Below are 21,158 nucleotides of genomic sequence, written 5' to 3' on the forward strand. Positions count from 1 at the left end.
AGTCATGCTTTCCATCTACCAGGAGACATACAAAGACAGAGACAGAAATGCACTCTCACGTAGGTAACGACAAACCCCCAAAACACAATCTTCTCTCTCCCAGAAGGTTGTGGGCTTAATTCCCTTCACCCTGCCTCCCGCTGTCCCCACAACCATCCTACCCAGGACTAACTCACCATCCTCAGTGGGGACGTAGATGTTTAGATAGAGGCAGTCCTCGCTCTGATCCTGGACGTAAGTGGACACCACGTCAATGCTGTTGGTAAACCACACTGGCAGCATGACGTCCGGCAGGCGGCCCTCCACAATGCTCTGAGGACACACCGGGGCAAAGTGTGTGGCGTTGCGGACGTCCGGCCACGACAGCGGCGGCTCGGGTGGCTGAAAGCGGCGCTCGCCTGTGGGTGGAGCCGCATACGGGACTCCCAGAAACTGTACAACAGGACCCAGGATCTCATTGTTGAGTTCTTTCTTGATGCCACGCAGCTTGCCAGTGGTGATGGTGACCACCGGGTCGGTCTCATCGAGTTTCTGAGCCGACACGGCAGACGGACACGTCTGAAGAAGCAGCAGTCCCAGCCATATTAGAGTGGACATCCACCAACAGGCGTTTAAGGAACCTTCAAGCCCTACACAACCCATCCTCCTACTCCCGCTCTTGGCAGTTTGAAGTAGCTGACAACCAGTCCTCGGATGGTGCCTCCACTGGGACATGGCTGCTACTCCTCGTTTTCAACTTGTTTGCTGCGTGTTTTCTTGTCTTCTCTGAGTAAAAAGAAAAAAATCCTTACTTTATGTCTCTCACTTATGCCATGCAGATGCAAACACAAACACACAATCACATTCACACACGGGCATAAGCAAGTGGGTAAACTCCGGAGCAGACGATAGTCGCGGTTGCTAATGATCCTGTTTCAAACCCAGGCAGTGCAAACCATCCAGTGGAAATGTAGCAGCCATCAGCTGCCTCCAGCTTGGTGAAGGGGAATCTAAGAAATATTCCTCACAATGTAGAAAATATTCCTCAGAAAGGTCCTGTCAAGAGCCAATGCAGTGAAGAAGAAAACAGTAAAGATTTCATCTTTAAGCACCACTTCTCAGCAGGTAGACTAGCCAGTCAGTGATGAGGGTTTCCATCATTTTGGGGGCGGGCATACTGCCTTTCACAGTAGCGGAAGCAGGAGTAGAAGTCCAGCGTTTGTGACAATCTGACTTGAAATCCTTCGAGTCAAGTCCAAAGTCTGTCCTCTGCAACACAGAAAAAAAGCAACAGTTAGCATCCATACAAAGACAAGTCACAATATTCTCAATTCAGTATCTTTTCCTTTCACTTATTTTTATTGTCCTCTACACGACATTAAAAAATAAACCGTTAGCAGAAGTGCCATTTAATTGGTCTCATACCTACATGCACAGACATCAATCAGTTTAAGAAGCACACAATATCTATTTATAGCACATGACAGAAGGTAATATTACTCAACAGCAACAAGCAAAGTGTCTATTAGTATCCATGGTGACAAGTTTGTCCTACAGTTTAATTTTATACCCTTCTGTCAGAGTGACACTGCATGCCAGTGAAAGTGGATAATTTTGGGTGAGTCCCATTGACTTGGAAGTGTGCTGCCAACAGCAGTAAGACTTACAGTATAAGCCACAGGCCTTTTGGATAAAAGTGGATATTGTGACAGGCTTTTAAATGCCAGCACTCAGTGCCAATGTGGGATGTAGCATGCCCTTTATGTAAGGAGGCAGAATGTTGGGGTGTGTGACATCCGCACAAGAGACCAGAGTTTGTATCATGTCACAGAATGCTTATTAACATTCCACAGTAACCTTTCCTATCTTTAACTGGACTGTCATCTAAAGAAGCGCACTTTGAATTTATAGTATATGCCAGTGTGACAAGGATTTCTTCTTATAATCAAAGCTGAATATGGTGAACTCTTAACATTTAACATTTGTGGGCTGTAATACTGCTTAGGACAACTGTTGTCACATCTGCTATTGCCGATGTACCATTTTCTAAAAAGGAAGCCATGTATTGCATTCGTTTTCTAGTTCGTCCCATCCTACCTACTCTTTCTTCATTACTGCTTGTTTATTGCGATCTAAGGGTGTCATATGTGCAATGATGGTGATGGGCGCGGAAGCAAAGAAGCATGTAAACTCAAATCTATACTATATACTTGTGTACTTGCAGTTTGTGCAAGTGTACGTACGTTGGTGTGTGCATGCTTAATGTAGAACATGAAGGCTCGTCATCCCGAGTATGGGCTTTTCTTCTCTATTTTTTTTTTTTTCCCCCAGCACACTGCCTACAAGTCAGTGTTCCACCTGGATGAGCTCACCTTCAGATTTCATACACTGAGGTAATCCTGTTTGGCTGCACACGCACACATACATACAGTGAAAAGGCAAATTGTTTAGTTGGCTAACAAAAATGCACTACAGACATAGAAACACCATGGTTACATACACTTCAGACTAGACGCAACTCGCAACCTGGGAAAATGACTGGGGGATGAGTGGCACACAGGTATCGAACAAGATGTAAAAAGGTTTACAACATCTACGGCAAGGAAGCTATAAGGTGAAGAAAAAGTGTGTGTGTGTGTGTGTGTGTGTGTGTGTGTGTGTGTGTGTGTGTGTGTGTGTGTGTGTGTGTGTGTGTGTGTGTGTGTGTGTGTGTGTGTGTGTGTGTGTGTGTGTGTGTGTGTTGGGGGGGTGCACAGGGAGACAGAGATTGAACTGGAGTATATAGACAGAAAGCTTACATTGCCACGTTGTGTGTCTGTGGATGAAAGTGTTTGATCATGCAATCAAGAAAACTACAGTTAATTGAAGAATCATGATAGCAGAGGAAAGTAAGAAGCTGAAACTATATTAGTTTATGCATCAGTCAGCACACACATGAAGACTCAAAAATGCACACACACACACACACACACACACACACACACACACACACACACACACACACACACACACTTCAAGATGCACAAGATGGCTGATCTAATCTGTGTCCTTAGAGGGTCTGAAGTACTGCATGTTTGCAGTGTCATTATTGTAACTGCGAGTCAGTTTTCATACAAAAGGCTGGTTTTCTGTGCATATTTCTCTCACGGTTGGTTGCATTCAAACATTCTGTAAGCCAGTGGTTCCCTAACTTTTTAAATCAAATTTGCAAACATGTTCTTTTACTCTAAATAAACAACTATGTATACATTTAAAAAATAATAATTAAATAATTACTGTATGGGCTATTCTCAGAAAGAACATTTCTCTCCAGTGAATGAGGCCCTACATTTCCATACCCCTCTGGAGGTGGGGATGGTCGGGGTGGATGGTAGTCATAAATGGAGAATATGCCTTAGTCCTATGTGGGATTAGTGCAGGAAGGATGTGGTTTCAGTTAAATGTTAATTAAAGTGATTTTTCATGTTGTATGAAATCAAGCCTGCAATCCTTCCCTAACCTTAACAAGGTGCTGCATAAGCATAACCATAAAAATGTTTAATAATGCCACAGTCCCCATGAGTGCATACTGTATTGAAAGATTTAATATTTTCAGACTCCCACACTGTCTGACTTCCTAAAATACATTTATTCATGACATTTCAGTGCTAGCCCTTCATCAGGCAAATGGTTTGTGACAAAGAGAAGCTATCTTAAACAGGGAGTGGCTGAAAGTTTGCAACTTATCACATTCCACGTGTGCTATAGGAAAGCATGATCACCATTCTCCTGCATCCAATATCATACAGGAAGGTAGATGAATGAAATTCTCTATATAGTAGCAATAAATGTATCCCAGAATCTTTTACATTAAACTCGTGGATTACTACAAGATTAATGCTTCAAGCTTACCAAGGGCCAAACTGCATTCCTGAAAAATGCTTATCTCCAATGGACCTGTGAGGCTACATCAGGCTATTTCCGTTGCAGGAACTGGCAACCCTAATTTACGTGTGTTTCAACTGCAAGAGGCGGTCCTGTTGAAACATCTACTCCTGAACAACCATTAAAACTTCTGTACAGGTCTTGATACTGATTGGTGAAACCCAGAGAAGACAAATGCTGGCTAGTTGAGTATTTTTTTTTCTGTCCTCTCAATGTCCTTCAGTTGAGTAGCAGCCATCTCTTCACCAACATTGCTATTAACTATGTAAAATTCACCATATAAACAACATAGAAAACCCTAGATTAGTCTATGTGCTGACAGAACTGGAGTTAACTCCAGTAACTACTATGTGTTGTCGTTGCCTGCACTCGGAGTTAACGTTATGGCCAAAGTTGACAGATCCGAAACTACAACGGAAACAGAAAGGGCCAACTACAGGTGGGTTCACATAAATGTTTGTGCCACCTCATGCATGCCCTGACTTCTTACAGTGGAAAGATGCATATTTACACAACATAGCATACCAAAAAGCCAAATAATAAATTTTCTTAACACTCCTACGCATCTGTCTCATGATATAGATTAGCAAAGAGGGGTTTTTTTTTTGTTTTTGTTTTTTAATATTAATATTTTGTGAAAGAACAAATAAAATATGTTGGCAGTATACATTTAACTAATCCAAATGTTGTTTTTGCAATTTGCCACATATTAGCTAAAAAATTTATTCAACGTGTTAAAAAGCTCACTGACATTATATTAATATACTTAATAATATTATTAATATATTAATATAAAAATGTCGACGAGGCCCAAAAGGATTTGTGGTGGCTGATGTGCACTGAAGAAAGATCAAATTATTTGAAATGAAAATTATTGAAAGCAGCAAAGACCATCTTTATTTTGAAGGAGAGAGCACTTCAAAGTAAATGTTAACAATCAGTATATGATACAATAGGATCCAAGAATCTGACCTCTGCCAAGCAAACTAAATTGGATTTTAAATGGATATATATATATATATATATATATATATATATATATATATATACACACACACACATTTTTTTCTAATTAGAATTATTATTTTAAAAATTGCTGTTCTATTAAATGAAGTCAGAGTCGTTCATTTCATAGTAAGAAGTGTGCATATTGTCAGTACAAACCTGTCCTCCACTATTGGTACCCAGCTCTACCAGAAAGACCCATCCTCCTTCTTACCATGTTTAGCTAGTCTATTTGTGTGTACAAAACTACCGGCATTATTTGTGAGTGAAGACCTATTTTCACTTGTGATTATCACACATTCTATTTGTGTTTGAAGTCAGAAGAGTGGCGGTGTTAATGAGGAACACGACTGCGCTGAGAATAAAACTGACTATTTTAGAACTATTTCACTGCAGACAGAGATATAGATACAACTACTAATTTCGCCTGACAGCTTACTCGAGCAAATTCAGTGCAAACCATTACAGTAGAAATCATTACACACGGTTTTCATCACATCTGAGTCCTCAAACGAGAGGTGCAGCAAGGTGATCGATGTAGTCCAAGGGCAGTATTTCTCACAGTATTTCTGTTAATCACAGTATCAAACACCATGTGATGTTTAACTGGATACACCGTGCTCATTAGTCAATTTGGTAATAAATCATCCACATATCCCAGTGGGCTGCCGGCTCCAAGGCTCCAGTTAGTACAAACACAAACCAGTGCAGCCTAAAATCACACACTAGATGAAAGTCCAGCTGGAGTGTAACCTGATGGGCTGGTATTTCCAGGAACATGCGCACATCTCTATAAGCAATGTGACCAGTAGCTCATTCATCACCCTTACAGCACTGTTGAAAGACTGATGAAATGATGTACGTTTTCAAAAAACTACCTCAAAAATAACAAAAGGTTGATCAAGGTATATATATATATATATATATATATATATATATATATATGTGTGTGTGTGTGTGTGTGTGTGTGTGTGTGTGTGTGTGTGTGTGTGTAATATATATACTATTTGCTGTATGTGTATATATATGTATACATATATGTAATATATATACATATACATTACATATATACTATTTGCTGTGTGCGTGTGCGTATATATATATATATGTATATACACATATATATATATATACACTGCAAATATATTCTTTAACAGGCACACAAAGGTTAACACAAGCACAGTCAGTGGTGCCGAAGATGCAAATCATTTAATTTCCTGTGCTATTCCTCTTGTCTCAGGGTGAATCTTCAATCATCTGTCAAACATATGCGTGCGCACACACACACACACACACACACACACACACACACACACACACACACACACACACACACACACACACACACACACACACACACACACACACACACACACACACACACACACACACACACACACACACACACAGAGAACTACAAAATCTATACATCTGCACTCACGCATCTGCAAATAAACCTTAAAAACATAGAACACATTTAATATACGGTATACTGTTTTGGCTTACAGTCCAGGTGATGTCACATATACAAATAATGCTAATTAAAATCTAATAGGCTGAGGCCACACTTAATTCTTTCCTTTTTCGTGCATATGTGACAGCTGTATGCAATTCATAACCATTGTGTAAAATCATGTTGGCTGCCATGTTGATGCCAGAGGATAAACTGCTTTATCGGCCGCCTTTAAAAGTCAGCAGTCTTTGTTATTTGTTCAGGGACACAGAAGAATTGCCTACTAAACCCCTTTTACTTTTAGCAAACTGAGGCACGCTAAATGGTCCCTTTGGATCATGTCAAATGAGGGAACCAGTGGAGTATGTTCACATTTTCTGCATAATGATGGAAAATTACAACATTTTCAAACACAGAAGGCTGCTGGAACTGAACAGTACCATTGTAGGATGTATCATTTGTCAATGTCTGAAGCAAAATCTGTGGGCTGTTTGTTAAGGATGGACTCATATAGTTTTACTGGGCAACTATCGATTACTAGTAATAGAAGAGACTGATGACCAAAATACATTTGCAATAAAAAATATTGCCGTTCAAACTTAGAATGACACAAACTCTTACAAAAAATGTGCAGAAATGCCTTAATAATGTCTCAAAAGAGTACTTTTCAACGTGTATCCCTCAGTGTTATTTGGTTATCACTCATTCTAAAAGAAAAAAATCGTAGAAGACAGAAACAGTCAGAACTCTAGATAATATTTAATCCTTGGGTAGACATGAATGTACATGTATGTGTCATCTACTCATGACTGTGACAGTTACATACCCACAAACATGAGCAAAGGTGAGCCCTGATGCATGTGACAATTTTGCCAGTATCATACAATTGCACAGATACATTAATCAACAGCGGAATGAAGACACAGCACCACTCTAAACGATAAAAGCCCTATATTGATTTAGTGCCGCTCTAAAGTTGGACTTATGGCAAAGAGCTAAGGAAAAAGAAAACTAAAGATCAAAGCAAAATCACAGCAGAAAAATTGAAGCTATTGTCTTTTATTACTCCATATGTTCCTCTTCTTTATCAAAACCTCCGTGAACCACTTGATCATTAACAGCTGGGTCAGAGATTCAGGTGTGCTATGCTAATAGCAGCTAATTAAGCCTCAAGCTTCTAGCCTTCAGCAGAGAAGAAGAATAGACTTTGGGCTACAGATGTCTGGTAACACTCTAACCCCAAGATGTTTTTTCCCTCTATTCGTATACTTACAGCCTATGGCTTGAACTTAAGCTGCTCGGGTTTTGTGTGGTGCTTTTTCTTTTCAAAATACATAAATAGACGGTGCAAAATCGGTACAACTCTCCATTTATGACTTTTAACCAACATGTCATTTTATTTTAGTTTCTATTTATAAATTATTTAAAAAATTTATATATTACCATTTGCTCTAGTGGTCCATTTGCTCTAATAAATATCAGAGCAAGAAACTGTTAACAGAAAGAATAGCTAGAATTTCATCGTCAGGAAAGTGATCCAAATCTAAGCTTAATATCCTCGTATTTCATTAAATCACATTCGATCTATGCATCTCATTTTAAAATGTACCAAAAACAGACCATTCACACAAACAATATCCATGGAAGTTACAAAAAACATGTAAAATCTGAACTCCGCAGCACATGAAGCCATTAGTGACTTCACTGCGACCAACAAAAAATCCAAAACAAAACATGGTTGTTTCAATAGAGGTGTAAGATTTTATACTGCAATGAAAACTGAGCTCACAATGAGGAAAAATGTGAGAGGAGCAAATCACACCCAAAAACTGTTGAGGGTTCAGAAGATTCAGAATCTATAACCAGGAAAGACATAATAAATTAGTGTATGAAGGGGTCAACATTGTTTTGATGACACACTTAAAACTAGACAAGTCTGATAAAATGATTTGTAATAAAATCAGTTTCCTCATGAAAAAGGGTAAATCAAAGATCTATTCTTCCCCAACTTCAGACCTTTCTTCTCTTTTTGAAATTGAATTTTTTAATATTTTTTTCTTACTTTAACCCAGGGATGTGACAGTTTACATCTTAAGTTATTTTTTCGGAGGCCTCATGGGAAGCAAGCGGCAGTCGGTCAAGTGGCCACAATGTGGGACTGAAACACTAGGGGAGCAAACAATTTTAGTTTCCCATCTGCCAGCTTAGAAACAGGAGCAGAAATCCCCATTTTTCAGTGTAAAACAGCTGTTGAGTCAGGCTAAGTAATCCCAGACGCAGGGCCTCTCTCCAGCTGAACTGCACACCGGAGCTAGAATTGTGAACTCTGTCATCACATGGTGATGAAGCTGACAGTCATCTCCATCCTCGGAGCCCAAACAACCACGCTGGCATACAGAAGCCCTCCCACCCCTCCTCTCAACAGCCATATTTCTACATAAACCACCACTTATCGACAATGGCACGCAGAAAAATATGTACACAAACAAATGTGAAACAGGGATTCAGCACTCGCAGAATAATAGCAGATTGACAAAAAGGGAGAGAGGCAGTGAGAGCGCTGAAAAGGAAACAGTTTTCATTGATTGTTCTGCTGCTTTGTTAATGAGTCCATAAACGTAGCTGCAAGTGTTTTTACAGCGGGGCTGGAGAGAAAGAAATGACATGATATTCTTTGTCATTATGAGCACATGAAGTGCTAGAGGGGCACATAAACCAGTCAACGAGTCAGCCGCTGGTGATTTTAGATTCTAACAGTAAAATAAACTTTTTTTTCCAACCCACACCAACAGGGCAACACCATTTAGCTACCACTGTCCATATCTGATTTGATTTTGTTGATATCTTGCGATGCTGATGCCCGACAACTCTAGGTGCAACTGCGTTGTTTATTGATTTGCAATTCAAATCTGTCATGTTTAGAAGACTAAAACTGTATTGCCAGTATTCCTCTGCATGTGTTCTACATGCAGCATGTCAGGCCAACCAATACTATAAAACATGTGGGAAAGTTGCAACCCATCAGTCACGTGAGCAATTTGTTTTAACAAGTGTGCACATTTACCAAGTGTCACACTGGGTAATTTATTTGGAATCAAAGTCATTTTCAAATCATATCTGCAATGCACCACCTTATTCTTTGTATGGACTTGCAAATAAGATTGATTTAGCCTCTGGGCCTGAAAAGTGAAGTTGATGCAGAAGCGCCTTAAATCTGCATTTCTTCTAATAGTCAGCAGGGGGCGACTCTTTGGGTTGAAAAGAGGTCCAACTGAATAGAAGTCCATGGGAAAATAACCCTACTCTCACTTAATCTGTAACTTCATTGTAAAGCCATTAAGTTGTATTGGGTGTCAGGGTCATGGGTTTTACATCACATGACTCACAAGTTTGTTTTTTTCACTTTACACATAAAAGTGGGACTAAAATTCACATAAGCATGATAGGTAAGGAGCAAAAGTCAACTTTATTGTAAATTCTGCCATATGTACAGGACATAGACGGGGTTGAAATGCTGTTTCTCTCAGATCCCTGTGCAAACATACAAGGCACAGTAGAAAAAAAAAAGAAAAGACAAAGACACTAAGAAACAAACCATGCAGTGCAATAGATTTCCTGGCTGGTGTGAAAGTAGACAGATATTTACAGTTGGCAGTGCAGTATATTTACAGATGAAAAAAGGAAAGACAATAAGTTGGTGTTACCCTATTTGGCAGATATCGTTCCGATATTTCTGAGTATCTGATTGCCAGAGATGTCTATTATTTCAGTAAAAGAAATGGCAATTACATTTTTTTTTTTTTTTTTTTAAATTCTCAATCTTATAATTTTGCTTTTGGTTATTTACCAAAGTTGACCAGGCTAAACTTTTTTTTAATTTTTTGTCCCTTGCATATAGGCCACACCTTCATCTAGGAGACTTGGGTTCCAGTCCAGTGTAGAATCACTGATTTATGGCATTTTCAGTCACTGTTTAGTTCTGTTTTCTGTTGCTGTTTTCAGTCATTTTGAGTGACTTCTTGCTTTTGTAAAAACTACTTGGTTAACTTCGAACACCCAAACAATTTTGTTAGGTACAATAAAAAAATAAATAAATAAATAAATCACGATGAGGTCAAAATAATCTAGTGCAGGTGCTAAATACAAAGTTCTGGCTGTTTCATTGCCTTTTTTGTGAAAATAATATATTTAACACTGTGGACCAAAGTCCGATGTAATGACATGTTTTGTTTTGTTTTGTTTTGTTTTTTGGTGTTGTTTGTTTTGGGGTTTGTTTGGGTTTTTTTTTGGTGAGCCTATGTCTCAATAAAGTGGTGTATCTATATGCAGCAGTCTTCTTCATGGTTGGCAAACACAGAGTAGCCAGCATTTGGCATCAATGCATCCACATGCAAAATATGTGAAACCCAAATAAAATGCTCAAGAACTGCTATGGATCAAAGTGCACCAACATTTCCAGAAACACTTCAAGCAAGAGTTTTTACAGATGACTGAGGGCTGTGAAGAGAGGAACAACATGAGGAGATTATTTCCAAACAGCTGAGTCAAATCAGACTGCTATCTAGATGATGTAATTCACTATTAAAAAAGCCGTGTTCATGTTTCGGCACAGGGGTATTGAAATCAGCGACGCTGCAGTGATCTTGCACCTCTCCTGCCAACATTTAAATGCAATGTGCAGGATTATAATTCCATCTAAAGTGCATGGATTAGTCAGTGCTGGAGGTGCAGCTTCAGTCGGTCGCTGTCAAGAGACACTGCTCTCATATCATGCCGTGTGTGTGTGCGTGGGTGTGTGTGTGTGTGTGCGTGGGTGTGTGTGTGTGTGTGTGTGTGTACGGCTGCCAATAGCTCTTGTCGTTCCCTCTCTGCCTGTCATCAGATCAAATTCAATGTCTGAGACTGTCACTGCCTCTATGCGTCCATCTATTTCTCTCTCACGTTTCTATTCATTCACTCCCTGTTTCTATAAAACAATTTCCACAATCTTTTGGAATAGACTGACAATCCTCAATCTGAATCATTATTCTCCCAACAGATTTAGTTGAATGTGATTCTGGTGAGTTGTGCAGATGGCTGCCTGGATACAAAGCCTGTCACTTCATCTCAAGGCTGGAGGCCCAACTCACAACTCTGAGCTTCTTGTTTTTCTTCTCAAGTTCTCTTTCATATCTGCACCACACTTTAATTGAGGACTGACTTGCTTTTAGATGTAGCCTCAAGTGGGCATTTGAGGAAATGCAGCTTTGCAGTTTTGGTTCCAGACAATTTCTTGCTGCACAGAAAGTGGTAGTTTCTGAAATAAAACAAAAACAAAAACAAAAAGAAACAAAGAAAAGAAAAGGAGCAAGAGAGCTGACTCCACGTTGCAGCATTTATTGGATAAACATAAGTGTGACAATATTTTGCCACACTACTTTCAAATCTGCAACCTGAATTATTCCATTCATTGCAACAATTATAGCCTTAGTAAGACTCAAATGCACTATAATTGACACTAAGCAGGAATATTAATGAAATTCAGCTGCATACATAGTACCATAAAAATAGCTAAAAATACAAGAGAAGCCCTCTCTGACCTCTGCACAGGCAATAAATAAAGAGCTATTAAACATAATTCCGACATGGAACCGGAGACAGAGGTCACATAATTAACTTACACAACTACAGCAAACACTAACTATCCTACATTTACAATCCGCACAGTCTGTGAAGAAGAATTCACAACGGCAATTTAGGATGTGCTATTCTTCATTTCTGTGCTACGTCCTGTTAACGAAATAATGCCAAATTAACAGCATCCACAATATAAAATCGACAGAATCTGGATACCATCTGTACAGTCTCGGGTTCGGAAAAATTGTGACAGAAAATTACAAGAAAATTGTGACATAGGATCACACAACACAACACAGCTATGGATGCATCATATTTCTTCAACTGTCATGAAACTACTTGCATCTACAGGTGCAGGTTCTGCATCAATTGAAAACCACCTTCTTTATGTATATTTAGTGGTAAAACTGTACAGGACAGCTAAATAGGCTACATTTGCCTGTAGCTACAACAAGAAATTCATGTCATGGGGATCAACTGATTGCTGTTTTTTTCCTCTTCAGGGCGTTTGTTAAATATAAAACACTAAGACAGTTAAATACCACAAGCTTTTTTCCTTAATGAAGATAGATCAGAATAAATGATGGAAAACAGATTTTTACCCCCAACAGTGGTTCAAATTAAATTAGAACAATAGATTGTGTGTCAAAAAAAACACATCGCCAGTTATCATTAGTGGCCCTAAATGCTTCAAAACACATATCTGCAAAGACATACGCAGTATGACAATAACTGACAAAGGAGGGAATGTGAAGAAATACTAGTAATTGTTTCCACACCAGTTTTAGTAATTGAAGTACTCGGAAAAAGAGATGGAAAAATACAGATTACTGCTATTGGTATCAGAGATATGAGACATAATCTGAACAATGACATGAAACAAGTTCACTTGAATATAAAAAGTAAAATGAGTTTGCCTCACTGATTATTTCATTTATGTTTCTAAAAAGTACAATTTGGGACCCAGTGATTGGCTTAATGACTTGTTACATAAGCTGTTTTCGCAGCACTCCAATATAAATACTTTGAAGGCAGACACAATACTTAGTATTAAATGTCGCATAAATGTATCTGTCTGGTTTCTGTGCATCTTTTCCCATTTTTTTTCCTTTATTTTATTCTCTCCATTTCTCCCTCTCTACTTTTGTGTTAATTTCCGCGTTGCTTCAGTTGACTGGTGATTGAATGCCACCGGGTGTTCAGAGCAAATTTCACACGTGGTCGGGACCGGGTAACCAACTGGAAAATCCCTCTTCAATCTTCACCTCTCGTCTCCATCCCATTTCCTCGCCTTCCTCTTCCTCCTATCCTCTGCTCACTCACATCTCTTCATTTCTTAGCCATTTTTTTTCCTTCCTTCCTCCTCAGCTTAATTTCCTCCTCCTCCCATTCCCGCCTGCTCCTTTTCCTTGATTCATTTCTGTACATATATATGACTCCCTGACCCCCTGTAGACTTCTTAATGAGGATAGCAGCACATTTTTCTCCTTGTAATGTACATGTGCATATACTCTCTTATCTCATATGCAATGGTCTTTCATCACACTCTCATATTCCTATCTCCCATAAAACACATACACAAACTGGCATCAATATTAATAATTTTGCATCTTTTCATCACTTTCGGCTGCTGCAGTCTCACACGCATATTTTCATTTCTTAGTTTCTGGTTAACATGACCGGATTTTGAAGTCGTACAGGCAGTGCACCTCATATTTCCTCTCTTCTCATCTGTATTCTGCTGTTTTCTCACTTGTTTCTGTTGCTACTTTGCCCTACAGGAATCAATAAAGTTTTCCTCTTATCTTTTTGCATCCTCTCAGCACCTGCTCTTCAATCCACTCCTACTTCTCCTCCTCGCTTCTCCCTTTTTACACCTTTAATCAGATCATCCAGCATTCACCTTTTTTTCACACTTGTTTACTGTTCCCTTCCTCTATGCAGCTCCTCATGACTTCCTTATCTGTTTTCTCAGGGTTTTTTTTCTTTCATCTGCTTCTGCGCTTATCATTTTTGTCTGTTATCTGCACTTTAACTTCCATCTTTTCTTTGTCTCTCCCCATTTCTCATCCTCCACTCCTTCCACTCTCTCACCCATCCATCCATCCTCCGCCCCCCTTCCGTCCGAACTTCTTCCTTTCTCATGTTCTTTCTCCCCTTTTCTCCCTCCGTCTCTTTTACGCCAAGCTCTTCCCTTTGCTCTCAATTTCCTTCCGCGCTCCTCCCTGAACCCCATCTCTTTACCTTCTCCTCATCTTTCTCTGCTCCTCATCCTTCACTTCATCTCCCCCAATTTCACCTTCTGGCTGGGGCAGAAATGCTGCAGTGGCGTAACAAATCCCCAGTGAATCCCCTCAGTCTGAGTTGCTGTTCAAATGAGCTCAGATCAGCCACGGCAGCCTGCAGCCACACTGCTGCCATTTCACCGATGCTCAATGACAGCCATTAAAGTGATGTGTGTGTATATATATATATGTGTGTGTGTGTGTGTGTGTGTGTATGTCTGTGTATTTATGTCTTCGGGACATAAATCAGTTTACAGAGTCACATTGTGAGCACCCACCTCCCTTCTGGGGACAAAAAGCAAGTCCACATAATGTAAATCTTTACATGTAGTACAAAGACTCCATTTAATGTTAAAGTCGGGTTTGGTTTACCTTTAGGTTATGGTTAACTTTAAGGTAAGTCACCAGGAAATAAGTGCAAGTCTGTGTATTGTGCTCTGTAGTGATGGTAGCCCGACTGTGTGTGCGTGCGTGTGTGTGTGTGTATGTGTATGATGTAATTCCAGATGTGTGTGTGTAATGGAAGATGTTGCAAACTTATTAATCTCTAAATTCCAAGCAAGTTTCTGGATGCTCTTATGTCTCACTACAATATGAAGACCTGAATCTCTATGGAAACAGCACAACCATGGCTAGAAGAAGAAAGAACTCAAAATCTGTATTTGTACTTACATAACACAGTTCAAAAGCTGAATTTTGGACTATTTGTTCTACAAAAATTGAAAAAAAATTTGAATCAACATGTACAACACTGTTCAACATTGCAGTAGCTTTATAGACAAGATATTTTATTATTTACATATGGCTTATTTACATGCTCCCACATTTCTCCCATCTGCTTATAACACTGCCTGCAGTTCAGCCCAGTTCAGCCAAATAGTCCCAGAATTCTTGTCACATGACCTTCATTAAAGGCTTCACAGTTGCACCGAGAAGAATCTCATTACAGCAAAGGGTTTACTATTAAATTAAACCATCAGAATAGTGGCCTCAACTAAATATTTTAAGCTTTGATCTGGTTAATTTTACAGATGAAACTGAAAGTCACCCTTAATTAGTTCAATCCTGCTCAGAATGATTTTTCCTGTTTTGTACAGATTTTGGCTCTTGTAAACTGTGTACAAATTTTACCATCAAAGATAAGGTGTTTCATAATCAGCAGTGGGTTTTGGGGTCCAAAAGGTGAAAGCCGCTTTGTACAAAAACTGCAGCTAAATATTGCTCATGACTTTCACATAATTACATCATATGTGATTAAAAGAAAAAAAACAAAATAAATTAAAAAAAAAAAAAATAAATAAATATATATATATATATATATATAGAGAGAGAGAGAGAGAGAGAGAGAGAGAGAGAGAGAGAGAGAGAGAGAGAGAGAGAGAGAGAGAGAGAGAGAGAGAGAGAGAGAGAGAGAGAGAGAGAGAGAGAGAGAGAGTAGTGATGCATCTAAGCTTTTGGTCATTTTACCTTAAGAAAAGCCGTTCTTCATGTTTGTAGTTTGTGAGAACAAGAGAGGAGAAAATTAGATAAGTAGAAAAGCAATAGAGGGCAAATGGTGTCCATTTAAACCTCTGTTCATCTCCTCAGCTCTCTGTGATCTCAAATGCTACGCTGTAACACAGTCCAAGTCACAATTCTCATTTACATATTTTGTTTTCTGTTTTTGTTATCAGACAACACAGAGAGTATCTGACTGTGCCTCATAAATTAAATACTAGAGTATGTGTACTGGCAGTCTTTCCCAAGCTGCTGAGCTGCAGTTAAAATCATTATTTCATGAATTGTCAGACAAAATAAACAAAAAATATAGGTCAGCGACAGTAGTTGCACTGCAAGATCAGCTTTGTTTAAAACGGGCGGTGATGACAGAGAAGGTTAGAAGCACCAAAAGGTCAGCATGTTACCAAGTACAGCCCACAGCAATCGTTACCATCTAAATTAATTCATATTTATGTTGGCAAAACTGAAAAAAGATCTGCAAAAGTACCTTAAACTTAATTATAAATGTTCTTTATAATGCAGTAAATGTGTTTGCTGAAGGACAGGTCATTGGAGATGTGTCCTGCCTGAGTTGGACTGAGTCAGAACCCACCCACAACACAACATGTCCTTATACTGTGCACGTTCTGTTTAATGGCAAAAGTTCTTCAGAAATTATGCATTTTTTTTCCATTTGTTGTAACAGTATAGTGATGACAGCAAGAGAAACTACATTGTATAATTTTAGAGCAATACAGTCAGTGAAGTAAGGATTCATTTGGCATGAATATTCAGAATAATATACAGAATATGGTAATGAAACATCCATCGATGAACATGGATCTTTCAAGGTTTCAAAGAAAGTCTCATTGCACAAGTCTAAATGTCACAGTGAGCCTTCAGCAGGTTTGAACCTATCACAGGAAAGTCAAAGGTTGCAGCCTCTGAATATATTTCCACTCAAACGTGACGCAAAACTCAGTATAAAGTAGCGAAATGTTGCATGTCAGTATCATCATTGAGGAGATATTCACTGAATTTGGCAAAAAAAAAAAAAACTAAAACTAAATGAAACAAAACAAACAAAAAAAAACCAAAAAAAAAAAACAGACCTTCTCAATTTTTAGCCCTATGAACCCCAAGCAGGTTGTTTTATAGTCTTGTTACATGTTTTACAGAATCTGGTCAGACCAAACAGTTCACACAACAACTTATTTTTGGACTCTTTCATGTCTTTTCAATCGTTGTGCTTTTCCAACTTCCAAACCACTGCCCTTAATAACCTCATGTCAAGCCCCATAAAGGAGCATTTTTAAACAACAAAAGTCTAGTAACTCCATTTTACTAAACTTCAGCTGACAGACAATTGTAATGACTGGCTAGGCTTGGCTTTTAGAAGAGCACAAAACAGAGCTAAAAAACAAAAGTGAATATTTTACTTAAAATCATCACAGAAAACAGGAACCAGCATGATTCAAAATTAATGTTGCTCTGGGTCTCTGCACAGTCATGTTTGGGAGTTTTTCGATCAGGAAACTTTCAATTCTGTACCTCATCCTCTGGAATGTCAGTCTAACTCTAGCGTCACATTCTATGGTTAAACAGGACCCACATATAGACAAGTTAATTGCCTTTACCATGCTTGACTGAGTGACTGACAGACCAAAAATACAGGGATATATATGGTAAAAAAATAAATAAATAAAAGAAAGTAAGTTGAGGAACTTCACTATCACAGTTGTCAAACCCGCCCCAGTCAAAGCTGTGACACTTAACCACAGTAACATAATGCATTGAGAGATTGCCTTTAATAAAGTAGAGTCAGCATGTGGAGGCAGCCAGTAGGTGTATGTGATTATCTGAGAGGGCAGTCGGGGGAAAACTAAGGGCCAATCATTTCATTCTGGCTTGTCACCACACAGAACATAGTGTTATTTTAAAGAGAGACAGAGAGAGGGAGAGAACAGATAAAAGAGGGAGGAGAAAGAGAGAGAAAGGGAGAGAAGCATAAGGGCTCACAGGAGACTTATGGCTTAGTCAGTCACTCAGCTAAACACTCCATCAGCCTGTGCTTTAGTCAGTCTCATCCATATCCACCTTCTATTTCCCATCGTCCATCCATCCATCTCTCCTCCAGCCGCTGTTATGTGATAAATCCTCACAACATCACAGCATTTTAGCCATCCTCAATCCCTTTGTCTGTCCTATTTTAAGCATCTCATCTCACCTATGTCTGTGACACACACACACGCACACGCACACGCACGCACGCACGCACGCACGCACGCACGCACGCACACACACACACACACACACACACACACACACACACACACACACACACACACACACACACATCAGGGATTGTGGAAGGGATTTATTGAAGAGGTGCTTATGACTATTTGAGGGATGTGCTTAGCTTGCAGGCCCATCCTGCTTCAACTTCTCACTGGTCTGAGAGACCCGGTCAGTCCGAGAATATGATGAGCCAATGTGTGTGTGACAGAGAGTGTGTGTGTGTGTGTGTGTGTGTGTGAGAGAGAGAGAGAGAGAGAGAGAGAGAGAGAGAGAGAGAGAGAGAGACAGGATAAATGTGTTGCTATTGCAGTTGGTTCTCTCACTGGTTTAGCTTTCTGAACATAGCACACAAAATTGAAGCAACACATTTTTAAACATGCAAAAAGTTCTCTAAGTTGGTTTATTTTAATGCTTTCTTTCATTTCTTTTTCATTTCTGTGCCTGTTTTAGAAACATTTTGTGGATTTTTGTCATTGACACAGTGCTTTGGCGATGCTGCATCTGAATACAGCCATTTGAACTGCACTGAATACAACTGAAGTGGAGAGAAGGATAAACGCGTCCAACAAAGTCCACCATTAAAAAGCTTCACAAAACTGCTACAGAATTATTCAGACTTCAATAATCCCGCTACAATAATAGCTACAGTATTCAAATTGTGCATAATGTGGCTGATGGACTTCATCAAAAGTTAGACAGTCTTCATGCAGTTTCCAACTGTCTTCTATGCAGTCTAATACAACCAAATTACCAGACAAGAAAATTGCTACTGGGCAATTCTACTGCTAAAAATCAGAATATACTCAGTGATTGTTTTAAATCAATGAATAAAGAAAAATAAATTCTGAAGTTTTTTTTTTTTTTTAAATGTGGCCCTTCTTCCAAATCTGCACATATTGAACTGCAGTCTGGGTAAGGTTAGGGAAAGGTTACTGCAATTAATAAAATAATGAACAAAGAAATTGACTATTAATTGCATGTCAGAGGCAGAATATGAACCTTGGTTTCTTGCATAAAGTCTAATGTGTTCTATGTTCATCCACTGCCTTATTTTCCACCTCACTACCTTCAGGGCATGATATTTTCTGCATTCACAGTCAGTGCTGAGACTGGAGCGGAATCATGACGTGATAAACCATCCAATAGGGATGCAGTTACTCAGTACGCTGTGCAGATTACATCAGTGGTGGAGTCACACACGATTTGCGATTACCTGTTCTAAATTTATATGACAGAGAAAAGGTGAATGAGAGTCCAGGACTAACAGTCATCTTCAAAAAGCAGACTTAGAAGTCAATCAGCGTACAGTACATGCACAAGCAAATGCCACGATAACTGTGTTTCTACTCATCTGCCTGTCTTTCCTGTCTACTAAGGTCACACTTTTGATTAAGGGCAGAAGATACACTGAAAGGAATACATTTGTATTTTTGCATATCCACAAGAAAGAGGGCAACAAGCAATAAGGGAGGTAAAACAACTGAACTGAAGTAGTAATAAGACACAAAACTGAACAATAAATAATTAGCAAAATAGCACAATGGAACCATTGTCGCTGGGATAAATGGAACCATAAAGCTCCAGATGTAAACAGTCAGAACTACATAAAAGAAAGTGTCACAGTAGCTCAAGGCAATGCATTTAAGTGGAGCGTCAGTGCATCTGTTTCTCATGAAAGTACAAACATGAGCAGCTTTATTTTACCTGTTCTCTCTGTTAGCATGCAATCTGTAATCTGTTGTTTCAGCATCAACACTGCAATGAGCGCACATTGCCAGAAGTGCCATATGACTATTATGCAAATTAAAAATAACAAAATAAGTCAAAAACATCCTGTTGCTACTTATTTTGCAAAAAAAAACTTCTCATTTCATGACAACAAATGTACAAGAGTAGAAAGCCTTATGGATACACAGCAAAATTAGTTGGGAGAGACACCAGAAAACACAGAAAAAGAAGATTTAGTTCCAAAAACAAATGCAACATTAGTTCTATGACAATATTTTTGGAACAAAAAAAGATAATGTCTCCGTAACACGAGGCAACACAGCTACTTTGCTTGACCACATGAAATCACCACCACAAAGCCAAAAAGCTCTGCAAAATGAGTGCAAAGCCACATCTGAATGCCATCCAAAGCAAAAATAAATAAATATTTTGCAAGTCTTTGCCAGTGTTGCACCATAAGAGAAAGGTTCCAAACAGCAGAGAGAAATCACCTTGAAAAAGACATGACACCAATTAATACTGTTACCAAAGATAATTTTCTAAATATGACAAGCAGTATGTCACACCATCACGCACCTATTTTTCCTGAAGTTGTCATCTCAGAGCTGTACGAAAAACGGCATGCACAAGTTGAAACAGACCTGCCACAAGTGGAATATTATGCACCTACAACTGACTTTTGGTCCAACTGGGCAATAGAGCCCTACAATAGTCTTACAGCCCACTTATTAATGCTGACCTCCAACTGGACTGTTGCTGTTTGCAAACTGCATTTTTCTTGGATGAGCATACGATACAAGTGAGTAAATCACCACAGGCATCTGAGAAGTGTTGGCTGCCTGGATCCTCAATGAGAAATGTCAAGTTGGTGTAATAGCAGGCCTGCAGTGAACAAGTTGGCCAGGCTGCAGAGGTTTGGCCACATACTGTATCCTGCGGTTGGTAAGTTATAGTCATGCTATATTTACTACACGCATTTTTCATATTGAGCATTACAGTGAAACTAAAGGTGGCAATGTCACTTTTATCCAGTACTGCGCTGCCCTAATCTGTATTCAGGTGTCAGTGTACGGTGGGTTCAGAATTTGCAACAGTCAGAGGTGGCAACATTCTGATCAGATAGACGGAGATGCATTCCACATAGTGTTACCACACTGTGGAAAAAAAATAATCTGTCCCACAAACTGGAAGGTCACCTTTGTCCAACTCCAGCAAGCCTGACAAAAGCCACAGGTATTAGCAGCATCGTTCGTTCGGCAATCGAAAAAGCAACAGAGTCCATCCAGCCGCATTGCTCCCCTTGACCTGACATGCCACGTTTGTTGACAAGGCAGCCAGCCTCACATAACCAATTTGCATACTGAGATCGGATCTAATTGGGGGAGCAATCA

General features: G+C 39.2%; 1 protein-coding gene across 4 annotated transcripts in view; it reads right to left on the minus strand.

Annotated features, from left to right (window-relative positions):
* nlgn1 (neuroligin 1) overlaps positions 1 to 21,158 on the minus strand; it is a 427,486-nt gene that overhangs the window by 288,516 nt on the left and 117,812 nt on the right. For all 4 annotated transcript variants that reach the window (XM_055005278.1, XM_055005275.1, XM_055005286.1 and 1 more), the window contains exon 2: positions 177 to 1,248. In XM_055005278.1, the coding sequence (XP_054861253.1) occupies positions 177 to 714 (538 nt within the window). In that variant the 5' untranslated portion in view covers positions 715 to 1,248. The remainder of the gene's footprint in view (positions 1 to 176; positions 1,249 to 21,158) is intronic.

This window comes from Amphiprion ocellaris, chromosome 2, assembly GCF_022539595.1.
Source record: "Amphiprion ocellaris isolate individual 3 ecotype Okinawa chromosome 2, ASM2253959v1, whole genome shotgun sequence".
In the NCBI taxonomy this organism is placed as follows: Eukaryota; Metazoa; Chordata; class Actinopteri; family Pomacentridae; genus Amphiprion; species Amphiprion ocellaris.